Here is a 12,502-nt window from a genome sequence, read left to right as displayed (position 1 = left end):
GAATATTAAAATATTTGATGCATTCATCTGAAAACATGAATGGAGCATCCTTTTCTAGGAGTTTATTCATAGGAGTGGCAATTTTAGAAAAATCTTTTATGAAACGTCGGTAAAAACCGGCATGCCCTAGAAAACTCCTAACTCCTCTAACATTGGTGGGATGTAGAAGTTTAGCAATTACATCTACTTTAGCTATATCCACTTCAATTCCTTCCTTTGAAATTTTATGACCAAGAACGATGCCTTCTTTAACCATGAAATGGCATTTCTCCCAATTAAGTACTAGATTTGATTGTTCGCATCTAATAAGCATTCGTTCAAGATTAACTAGACATGATTCAAATGTATCACCGAAGACTGAAAAGTCATCCATGAAAACTTCCATGCATTCTTTTATCATGTCGTGAAAAATTGCCATCATGCACCTTTGAAAGGTTGCAGGGGCGTTGCAAAGTCCAAATGGCATGCGTTTGTAAGCAAAAGTACCATAAGGGCACGTGAACGTGGTTTTCTCTTGATCTTCGGGTGCTATTGGAATTTGAAAATATCCGGAAAAACCATCAAGAAAACAATATTAACTATTTCCGGCTAATCTTTCCAACATTTGATCAATAAAAGGTAAGGGAAAGTGATCTTTTCTGGTGGCGTCATTTAATTTTCTATAATCAATACAAACATACCATCCTGTTACAGTCCTAGTAGGAATAAGCTCATTTTTCTCATTTGTGATGACAGTCATGCCACCCTTCTTAGGTACGCATTGAACTGGGCTTATCCATGGACTATCAGAGATTGGATAAATTAAACCTGCATCTAGCAGTTTAATAATTTATTTCTTAACAACATCTTGCATATTAGGATTTAGTCTTCGTTGGCGTTGCACATACGTTTTATGACCTTCTTCCATAAGGATTTTATGTGTGCAATACGAAGGACTTATTCCTTTAATATCATGAATCTTCCATGCAATAGCTGGTTTATGAGCTTTTAGCACAGAAATAAGTTGAGATTTTTCATTTTCAGTAAGAGAAGATGATATTATTACAGGTAATTCAGTTTCACCATGTAAATAAGCATATTCCAAATGGTTTGGAAGTGGCTTTAACTCTAATGTCAGTGGTTCTTCTATCGATGATTTATATCGATATCTGTCTTCTTCTTTTAGCATTTGAATTTCTTCTGTTGTTGGTTCATATCCATTAGCCATAAGTGTAGCTAACATTTTAGTTTCATCAATTGGTTCAGTTCCTTCTCCTAAAGAACATTCTCCTGTTCCTTGTAATTCTGGAATTTCTTCTAACAATTCTGCATGTGAATCTATAGTTTGAATATAATAACATGTATCATCTGCAGATTGCGGTTGTTGCATGGCTCTATCAATAGAAAAGGTAACACTCTCGTCCTCTATACTTAGGGTCAGTTTCTTACCAAACACGTCTATTATTACTTTAGCCGTGTTTAAGAATGGTCTTCCTAATATGAGAGGTACTCGAGAATCTTCTTCCATGTCCAGAATAACAAAATCTACTGGAAATACTAAAGTACCAACTTTAACTAGCATGTTCACCATTATCCCTCTAGGATATTTTACTGATTGATCGGCTGGTTGTATGCTTATTCATGTTGGTTTCAATTCTCCAAGGTCTAGTTTAGTGTATAGTGAATACGGCATTAAATTTATGCTAGCACCTAAGTCTGCCAATGCTTCTATTGAACTAAGACTACCCAGAAAACATGGAATTGTGAAACTTCCTGGATCAGATAATTTTTCTGGTATCTTATTCAAAAGTACTGCAGAACAATTAGCATTCATAGTAACAGCCGAGAGTTCTTCCATTTTCTTTCTATTTGTGATCAGATCTTTCAAGAATTTAGCATATCTAGGCATTCCTGAAATCACATCAATGAAAGGAAGATTGACATTTATCTGTTTAAACATATCCAAGAATTTGGATTGCTCGGCTTCAAGTCTCTCTTTTCTCATTTTACCCGGGTAAGGAAGTGGTGGTTGGTATGGTTTAACATAAGGTTTTGCCTTAACTGTGTTATCTTCATTAACCTTTTCAACTACCGGTTCTGTTTCCTTATCTTGCTCAGATTTGTGGTTCTTGTGGAGTAGGAATAGCTTCATCAGAAATTACAGGTATTTTAGGTGGTTTAAGTGTAATACCACTTCTTGTGGTAATGGCTTTAGCTGTTTCATTCCGGGGGTTAGCATTTGTATCACTAGGTAGACTTCCCGGTTTTCTTTCACCTATCAACCTTGCTAGGTTGCTCACTTCTTGTTCCAGAATTTGAATAGAAGCTTGTTGATTTCTAAATGCTTGAGCATTTTGTTCATTAGTTTGTTTATGAGATGTGAAAAAATGAGTTTGAGAATCAACTAGCTTTGACATCATGTCTTCTAAATTTGGCTTTTTATCATCAATTTGTGGTGGTTTGTTTTGAAAAATAGGTCTTTGCTAATTGTAAGTATTATTGGATACTTGTTGATTGCTTGGACCTTGTTGGTTGTTGTATGGAACATTTCGGTTATAATTCTGGTTTTGATTGTAACTTGGTCTTGGCGGTTGATAATTATTCTGATAATTATTTCCAGGCCTTTGGTTTATGTATGAAACATTCTCTCTTTGTTCCATTGTTAGTTCAATATTGAGACAATCTTTTGTTAAATGTGGTCCTCCACACTGCTCATAACTAATTCTTATTGAGTGTATATCCTTATTCATCTTTTCCATTCGTCTCTCGACAGCATCTATCTTTGCAGAAATGGAATCTAAGTCATGGCTAGAATCGGCTCTAGCTGCTTTAGATGATCTAACGATATCTTTTTCTTTATGCTACTCATGTGAGTGGGAAGCAGTGTTATCAATAATTTTGTAAGCATCAATTGCGGTTTTCTTCATAATGGAACCACCAGCTGCTATATCGATATCTTTTCTTGTAGTGATGTCGCATCCTTGGTAGAATATTTGTACTATTTGACAGGTGTCTAAACCATGTTGCGGACATCCTCTTAATAACTTTCCAAATCTTGTACACGCCTCATATAGAGTTTCATTTGGCTTTTGTGTGAACGTAACAATTTATCCTTGAAGTCTTACGGCTTTAGATGCCGGAAAGAATTGTTTAAGAAATTTTTCAACTAAAACGTCCCATGTATCAATCGCCCCTTCAGGTAACGATTCTAACCAATCTTTGGCTTCTCCCTTTAAAGTCCAGGGAAATAACATGAGATATATATGTTCATCCTCCACTTCTCGGATTTTAAATAGTGTACAGATCCTATTAAAGGTTCGAAGATGTTCATTTGGATCTTCCTTCGGCGCACCACTAAATTGGCATTGATTTGTTACCATGTGTAGAATTTGTCCCATGATTTCATAATCTAGCGCATTTATGTCAGGTTGAGTAATTGCGTGACCTTGGCCAGTGCGTTTAGCTTTCATTCGGTCTTCCATACTTAGAGGTTCTAGATTTTCCATGATTGAATTTGTTGAATCTGAATCACTATAGGATCCTGATTTAATGGGTTGTTCCTCGAAAATCTCCGTTTGAATGATTGGTGGTTCCGGAGGAAAGATTAGTGGTTCAGGATCTCTGAATTGTCCATGAATATCCTCCGGGTTCTCAATTGTGAGGTTGGGTTCAAAAACTGGATTATCGGAAATTTGAATTGGAGTACTTGGTTGACTGGATGAAGATTCTAAAGAAAAATCAACGGCGACAATATTTGCTAGATGTCTTGATCGAGTTACAGGTGGTGAACGTACAAAAGGTGGTGAACGTTTTGCTCGGTGCATTCACTGAATATCATATTAGTTATAAAAGATAAAAATTATTTAAGTTATCAAATTAACAGACTTTTCTGCTTTTGCCCACGTTTCGAATAGCCAATAGATGTAGCAGGGAGCCAGAACCCTTTAAATCGGAAGCTCACAACTCAGCCACTAACAAATCCAACTATTACTACGAAGCAGAAAATTTGGATGTCTATCAATTTAACCACTTAAAATAATTTTTCGTAGAAATTTAAAGAAATTTTAGAGAAGAAATAGAAAAAATCTAAGTCCTAAAAACTAGAGCGGCGAAAAATAAGAAAGAAAAAAAGCGCGTCGAAAAATAATAGGCGTCGAAAAATAAAAATAAGAAAGTAGCGCGTCGAAACTTAAAAAGGAACTAAAAACTAAGAATTAAAAGTTGCGTCTAAAGGTATTAAAGCTTAAAAGAAAAACTATATCCCAAATGGCAATAACTTAAAAAGTACTAAAATCTTAAAACGGAGTCGCAAAATTCTAAAACACCTAAATCTTAGTCTAAAGAAAAAGCACTTAAGGGATTTTACGGCAAAGCCTAAAAATCTAGAAATAAAAATAACTATGGCAAAAACTATGTCTTAAAACTAAATACGAGCGAAAAATATAAATATTACGCTAAAACGAATAAAAAAATACAAAATATAAAAATAAACTTAAAGTTGTAAAAAGTACAATTTATTAAAAATATTATTTTTATATTATTTATTTTATAAAAGTATTAATTTTATATATTTATAAAACTAATTAAACTTAAAATACAAAAATATAAAACTAAAACTTAATTAATTAAATACACTAACCCTAATTAGGGTTTTGATTAAATAATAATAATAATAATAATATACTCCGTAATTATTGCTGTTACTAGTCAACTCTGGCGTGTCAGATGGTTTCATGCGATCGCATGAATTTTTGCTTTCGGGCTCATGCGGTCGCATGAGCTAGGGTTTCGGGCCAGTATATGGGCTGCTACAGTACCAGGTCGAATGTTTTTTTTTCTGTTTTCTAATTCTGTTTTATAATTATATAAATTAATTATATAAAATAAATAAAAACTTAACTTTTAAAAACTAAAATAGAAAATAAAAGTACTTTATAATTTATGTATTTTAAACAATTCTTAAAAATATATACTTTATTTTGTTTTTCTTTTTATATTTTTGAATTTTTAATATTTAAAAAGTATATTTTTTTTTATACAAAGAACTTAATAAAAAAATTTTATAGCGTTGCGCTTTCGGCGTTTTAGTGTCCCCGGCAGCGGCGCCAAAAATACTTGATGTGTGCGAGGTGGTGTATAAAATACTATTAATTTTTTTGCTGGAAATACTATTAAATACGATACAATTTTACACAAGATATTTATTTATTTATAGAATGGATATACCTAAACCTTGCTACAACTCTTATAGGCAGTGTACCTAATCGTACAGTAGTGTAGTTTTTAGTAAGTCCGGTTCGTTCCACATGGATCTTTAGCCAAGTTTAACGCTATATTAGTTTTAACTTATAATTGTAAAAATATAAAATTATATATAAGTAGTATTATTATTATAAAGGGGGTTTTTACCGTTTAATGACCGGTTTGTCGATTTTTAAAACTTTAGTCGCAGTTAAAACCTAATGTAAAATATTAAAAATAAATATAACTTAATTTAAAGCGTAAAGTAAATAACGATAATGAAAGTGCGATAAAATAAAATTGCGATAATTAAAAGGTACGATAAATGACAATAAATTAAAGTGTGATAATTAAAAGTGCAATTAAATATGAAAATAAAGGAATTATGCTTATTTAAACTTCCGTAATCATGATGTTTGACGTGTTGATTTTAGTTTATTCCCATGGGTTAATTGTCCTTTGTCCTGGATTATTCAATATGTCCGTCTGGTTTTTGTCCATAACAGTCCATCGGTCATAAATTTAAAGTGCGAGTGTCCTCGTCAAATTATCCTTATATCCGAAGTCAAATATTCCAACTAATTGGGGACTTAAACTGTAACAAGGTCTTAATACTTTGTTTAATAATTACACCAGGATATCGACTGCGTGTAACCCAAGGTTTTAATACTTTGTTAACAATTACGCCAAGTGTCCTTGTACATAATCCACCCTTGTTTTAATAAGTCCATTAACTATTAATTCATTCCCGTGTCCGGTTAAATGAACGATTATTCGTACATATAAATATCCCGCCCATCGTGTCCGATCGAGTGTATGTGGCTATTTATAGGTACGTCCAATTGTAAATCTTTATATTAAATTAACAAACTATCAATTAGTTAAACAAATATAAAGCCCATTAATAGCCCATAGTCTAATTTTCACAAGTGTTGTTCTTTTGTCCAAACCCCAATTATGGTACAAAACTCAATTACCCAATTTTAATATTTTAGCCCAACATCATGATTACTTCGGCATTAAATAAGCATAATAATAACTTAGCTACGAGACATTAAATTAAAAAGGTTGAACATAACTTACAATGATTAAAAATAGCGCAGCGTTACACGGACAGAATTTTGACTTACACCCTTACAACATTCGCTAACATACCCTTATTATTAGAAGGAAAAAGATGGATATATTTTGGCCAAAACACGTTGAATTTATAGGACCTGGGCTGGATTTTTCAGCCATGCGATCGCATGGAATTAACTCTTCCAGGCATGGGCGGAACATTTAAGGGACAAAAGGGGGTATCCGCCCCCCCTCGATTTGGGGGAAAAAAAATTTTACACTAAAAAAAAAAAAATTTTACGAAAATATAAGGTTTTTTTTAGTGTTTACACCCCTTCGATTAGTTTCTTACTCCCTTCAATTAGTTTCGCCCCCTCTCGAGTCGGGGTCAAGTTCCGCCACTGCTTCCAGGCCATGCGATCGCATGGCCAGCTAGGGAAGTTCACATGTCTTTGTTTTCTAGTTTGCCGAAGGTTTAATAAATAAATATAATATATAAATAATTTTAAGAATTATTTAAATATTATATTATATTTATGTGCATAGTTGACTTGTAATTTTTAGTCCGTTGCGTCGAGCGTTGAGAGTTGACTCTGGTCCCGGTTCTGGATTTTCGAACGTCCTTGCGTATAATTTAATATCTTGTATTTTGTATTTTGCGACTTGTACTCTTGTAATTTTGAGACGTTTCTCACCAATAATTTGAACCACTTTGATTGTACTTTGTACTTTTGAGCTTTTTGATCGTTTGTGTCTTCAATTCGTCGAATCTATCTTTTGTCTTCACCTTTTATTATTTAAACGAATATTACTTGTAAATAGAACAATTGCAACTAAAAGTTTGTCTTTCTTGAGGGATAATGCTATGAAATATATGTTCGTTTTTAGCAATATCACCTAGCATGTCATCTCAATGATTAGATAGTCCCATCCCACCATACTATATTTTCCACCCTATTTTGATACTCCGTATTTCAAAAGATATGCAAGTAGAACATATTGAATTTTTTATTGCTTTTTAATACAATTACATATTTACATGTAGATTTTCAAAGTCATACCAATATGGAGTACTTACTTTCTTTTCATATTTTAATGTGATGAGGATAGGCGAAGTTGGTTAGAAATCAGAAAGCAATGGTTGGAAAAAGATAAGATTAAGGCGAACATGGTTAGGCAAAAATCACGAGTCAAATGGATCCACGACGGGGATGAAAACACCAAATATTTCCATTCGGTCTTCAAAAGAAGAAATTCAAAAAGAAATATCCGGGGCTTAAAAATAAATGGTAGTTGGTGTGAAGATCCCATTGAGGTGAAGCAAGCTACTCACGATTATTTTAAGGCACTTTATGAGAAAAGAAATGTCAACAGAATGCGATTTGCGAACCAGTCGTATGTGGGTGGGTTATATATTCAGCATGGTGTCGATGTAGCTGCTGTTTCTAGCCCAATTGACCCTTCTGTTCCATTCAGTGCTTCGTCCATTACTGCTTCCACAGCTACCGCAGCTTCTGCTGCCCTTCCAGACGCGTGTACTAGTGCACCTGCCGCAGCTACTGCAGCGGCCATCAATGCTCCTATCGTACAGGCTGCTGATGTTCAGGTACCTGATGATGTCGCTAAAATAAGTGTGGATCAAGCCGCTGAAATTGAAGGAAAATTCACTGAAAAAGAAGTCTTGAAAGCAATAAAAGAGTGTGATTGTTCAAAAGCGCCTGGCCCTGATGGTTTCAAATTTAAGTTCTTTAACCTACATTAGGATTTGATTAAAGAGGATCTTATGAAGGCGCTCGATTGGTTTTGGGATAATTGTGATATCTCCAAAGGGTGTAACGCCTCCTTTATTACTCTAGTCCCGAAAAATAATGTTCCATTAGGGCTTAATGAGTATCGACCCATAAGCCTAATAGGTTGTTATTACAAGATTCTAGCGAAAGTGCTCTCTATTCGCATAAGAAAGGTCTTGCCCTCGGTTATTGGATACGAGCAAAGCGCTTATCTTAAAGGTAGATACATTCTTGATGGCTCCTTGATTGCGAATGAAGCCATTGATTATCTAAAGCGAAAAAAGAAGAAAAGTCTCATTTTTAAAGTTGATTTCGAGAAAGCCTTTGATAGCTTGAGTTGGGATTTCTTGTTGGATATGATGAATAGAATGGGCTTTGGGATTAGATGGAGAAAGTGGATTCATGCATGCCTCAAATCGGCTTCAATTTCAATTTTAGTTAACGGTTCACCTACCAACGAATTTCTTATTGAGAGAGGGGTTCGACAAGGTGACCCGTTATCACCTTTTCTTTTTCTTATCGCTGCGGAGGGTTTGAATCTCATAGTTAAAAGAGCTTGTCGTGATGGTCTTTACAAGGGTGTTGAAGTAGGGATAGATAAAGTAGGCTTATCTCACCTACAATTCGCGGATGATACGATTTTTATTGGGGAATGGCAAAGCCAAAACTTTTGTAACCTCGTGAAAATTCTTAAATGCTTTGAGAACTTATCGGGACTTAAAATCAATTTCCATAAAAGCGTGTTGTATGGGTTAGGGGTTGCTAGCATTGACATTGAAGGCTTGGCTTCGCGTGTTGGTTGTAAGGTAGGCGATCTCCCGTTTATCTATCTTGGTCTTCCGGTAGGTAAAAACCTGAGTAAGGAGCAAAGTTGGAAGCCCATGATTGAGAAATTTTACTTGAAACTCACGAATTGGAAAGCAAGGTCGATTTCTTATGGTGGAAGATTAACGCTCGTTAATTCGGTTCTTAGTAGTCTACCGCTATACTATTTCTCCCTTTTTCGTGCTCCCATGAGTGTTCTAAAAAATTTAGAGAGTATTAGAAGGAATTTTTTTTTGGAGCGGGACGGGTGAGAACTCTAAATTGTCTTGGGTTAAATGGGATGAATGTTTATTACCATACGATTATGGGGGTCTAAATATTGGGTCTTTACGGGGGAAAAATCTCGCTCTTTTGGGAAAGTGGTTTTGGCGGACAAAGACCGAGCCGAATGCACTTTGGGTCACGATTATCAAGAGTATTTATGGTTCTAACTGGCTACTTCCTCCTACGTGTCTTTCCGGATCGGTAGGGGTGGGTAGTGTTTGATCCAATATTTTACGTGCAGGTATCATGATCGAGAAATTGGACACAAATTTCGCTTCCTCTTTCATAAAGGTAATTGGTGATGGTGCGGACACAGATTTTTGGAATGATTCATGGCTTTGCGGTGCGCCATTAAAGCAAAGGTTCACGCAGTTATTTCACTTGGATGAAGATTCGAAGGCAAGAGTACAAGACCAGATTACTTGGAATGATCATAGTTTTGTTTGTAACTTTCGGTGGAAAAGAGATATTTCGGGTCGGGCCATCAATGATCTTGACTCTCTTACGGCACTACTAAATGCTTATGTGAAGCAAGATAAGGCTACGGATTCGTGGATTTGGAACCTAGCGGGTAATGGTTTATTTTCTACAAAGAAGCTAGCAAGTGTTATAGACGAAAGGATTCTCAACTACGGGTCGTATGCAAACAATGAAGATTTTTTGAAGAATAATTTGGTTCCCTTTAAAGTCGCGATCTTCATATGGAGAGCATTAAAAAGGAGGATCCCGGTACGTACCGAACTCGATAAAAGAGGTATTGACTTGGATTCCGTTAGATGCCCTTTGTGTGATGATGATGTGGAATCTATTGAGCATTCGTTAATTTTTTGTCGTTATGCGATGGACATTTGGATTCGTGATTATAAATGGTGGGGCCTAGGGGCGGTTACAAACTTGAGTATTAGTGAATTGTTTAGAAGCAAATGCAACCGTTCTCTATCCCCGCTTTGGTCGAGTATTTGGCAATCTATTGAGTGGACGTGCGGCTACTTGATATGGAAGAATCGTAATCTAAAGGTGTTCTCTAATTCCTCTTGGTGTGGACCGTCGGGTTTGATGGAAATTCAACTCAAATCATTTGAATGGATTTCTACTCGCCTAAAGAATCATAGATTGGATTGGCTAGGTTGGATCTCGAATCCATGGTCTTGTCTTGTGTAATATAATAGTTTAGTAGTTGCTATCTGCGCAACTTATGCTTAATTCGTTTTCTTGTTGGTCTTGATTGCTATTGTACGGGTTCCCCCCCTACCCTAGCGGGCTTGTGGTAATATATTCTTGCTTTTCGAAAGAAAAAAAAAATATTCACTCCTACTTGACTTATCATGCATAATACCATCATACAGATACATGCACAATCTACTATACTATCACACATAACAATAATATGAATAATAATTTAGACAATAATTTAACACTTTTAACCCATACTAACTTATCTTAATTTTTACCCATGTATATCATCACAAGATGGCAATTTTCAATGTCACCCTGAGTTGGACATGCTATCTCATATTCAAGAACCCGTTGTTCACATTAATACTCGTGGACGTCCAAGTGTGAAGCAGCAAAAAAAAGGCATCATTGAACCGACAACATGAACCTGCCAGACATAGTTCTTACGCACAAGATCGATTCGGTATACCGGAATTGAACTAAGAACCTTCCAGACATAGTTCTTATGTACACCAAACATTTTTCTCGTCTATCCCATTATTAAATCAAATTCCAGAAATGTTTCGACCGTATGTAACAAACATACACAATGTAGAAGGTGACGGGAATTGCGGATTTAGATCGATAGCTTCATTTCTCGGTCTTCATGAAAATCGTTGGCCACAAAGTAGGATGGAGTTGCTTGAAGAGATAATAATGCATAAAGAAATATACGTTAATCTGTTTGGAGAAAGTGAATTGTTCCAACTTTATCAGACGATCAATCTTCCACAAGATGCTAGTGCAGTTCGGAAGTATTGGATGACTTTGCCAGATATGGATTTTCTAATTGCTTCAAGGTACAATGTAGTTTTGCTATGTTTGAGCAACGAAGCAGATACAACATGTTTACCACTTTGGAGCAGTCCACCCGAGTCACAACAACATGATATATGTGTAATTGCTCGCATAAATGGTAACCACTTTGTAAAAGTGGATTTACAAGGATACTATCCGATACCTCCGACTCATCCACAATGGAATATATATAAATATGATGGCGAATGGGAACGTCCGTATAGAAATCAACAAGATATGTACATTCAATATATGCGTTCCAATTATGAGTCTTCGCATGTAAATCTCGATTAAAATATTAATTTCAAATTATTTGTTGTTGTTAATTATTTATTTTATTTAAGGAAATTATTTATTTTGTCAAATAATAAACTTATTGAGAAAAATAAAAAAGTATAAATAAATTAACATTTAATTAATATAATTATAATTAATAAATAAAAAATTAAAATGAAGCTATAAAATCAAAAAATTAGAAATCAGTGCTTACTACTTAAAATATACTATTGACTTATTAAGTAGTATTTATATTTTCTATATCCTATTAATATATTTATTAATTAAGTGTAATTAATATTATTAATATTATTAATATTAATATTAATATTAATATTAATATTAATTAATATTATTAATACACATATACTAAAAGCTATGGAGAATGTCGTCATTTCAGTTATATCCTATTATCGTTTTGAGTTTGCGTTCACATTACAAACGGTCCCTCAACTTCAGCTATAATTTACACAACGACTCCTCAAGTTTACACTTTTCCAGGGGTAAAAAGTTTAAATATATAATTTAATTAAAATAAAAGAAACTAATTTCACCCGAATTTATAACGGGCCATATCTTCTCGCTCGGTGCGATTTAAATTTTTCCGAGACCACCGTTCAACTCGAAAAAATCTTACGAACCCAACGAGACTAACTATACGCGGAACAGACACTTCTCAAAAAAATGCTAAAACAACGACAACCCGTATCTTTCCGCTCGCCACGAGTTAAATTTTTTCGACGGCAGCGTCAGACTCGAAATAATTTTGTGAACAAAACGAAACTAACCACGTTCGAAACGGACACTTTTTAAAAAACGTTAAACACAACGACAGCCCGTACCTTTCTGTTCGCCGCGAGTTAAATTTTTTCAACAGCACCGTTACACTTGAAAACATTTATTGAACAAAACAAAACTAACTACGTTCGAAACGGATACTTTTTAAAAAACGCTTAACACAACGACATCTAAAACGGCGCTTAACACATGAGCCGTGTTGCCCTCTGTAAATACACAACGCTACATTAAATATGAATATGCAGGCCGAAACCCTC

The 12,502-nt window shown here is 34.8% G+C and overlaps 2 protein-coding genes across 2 annotated transcripts; both read left to right on the top strand.

Moving 5' to 3' along the window:
• The first annotated feature begins 8,062 nt into the window (after positions 1 to 8,062).
• Positions 8,063 to 10,319, top strand: LOC139849157 (uncharacterized). Its single transcript, XM_071838829.1, has 2 exons — positions 8,063 to 9,107; positions 9,400 to 10,319. Exons 1-2 carry the CDS (start codon positions 8,063 to 8,065, stop codon positions 10,317 to 10,319), a joined length of 1,965 nt encoding a protein of 654 aa, XP_071694930.1.
• Positions 10,320 to 10,892: 573 nt separating this feature from the next.
• Positions 10,893 to 11,465, top strand: LOC139849153 (uncharacterized). The gene has a single exon (XM_071838825.1). It carries the CDS (start codon positions 10,893 to 10,895, stop codon positions 11,463 to 11,465), a length of 573 nt encoding a protein of 190 aa, XP_071694926.1.
• The last annotated feature ends 1,037 nt before the right edge of the window (positions 11,466 to 12,502 follow it).

The sequence above is a fragment of the Rutidosis leptorrhynchoides genome, chromosome 1 (assembly GCF_046630445.1).
Source record: "Rutidosis leptorrhynchoides isolate AG116_Rl617_1_P2 chromosome 1, CSIRO_AGI_Rlap_v1, whole genome shotgun sequence".
NCBI classification, from domain to species: Eukaryota; Viridiplantae; Streptophyta; class Magnoliopsida; order Asterales; family Asteraceae; genus Rutidosis; species Rutidosis leptorrhynchoides.
The sequence above is the reverse complement of the archived record's forward strand: the minus strand, read 5'-3'. Positions and strand labels throughout refer to the sequence as shown.

What these genes read in the sequence shown, in the direction of transcription:
- LOC139849157 (XM_071838829.1), top strand. Translation starts at nt 8,063, where the DNA reads ATGAAGGCGCTCGATTGGTTTTGGGATAATTGTGATATCTCCAAAGGG. An exon ending in TGTTCTAAAAAATTTAGAGA is followed by an intron (nt 9,108 to 9,399) that starts GTATTAGAAGGA and finishes TTTTACGTGCAG; the next exon opens with GTATCATGATCGAGAAATTG.
- LOC139849153 (XM_071838825.1), top strand. Translation starts at nt 10,893, where the DNA reads ATGTTTCGACCGTATGTAACAAACATACACAATGTAGAAGGTGACGGG.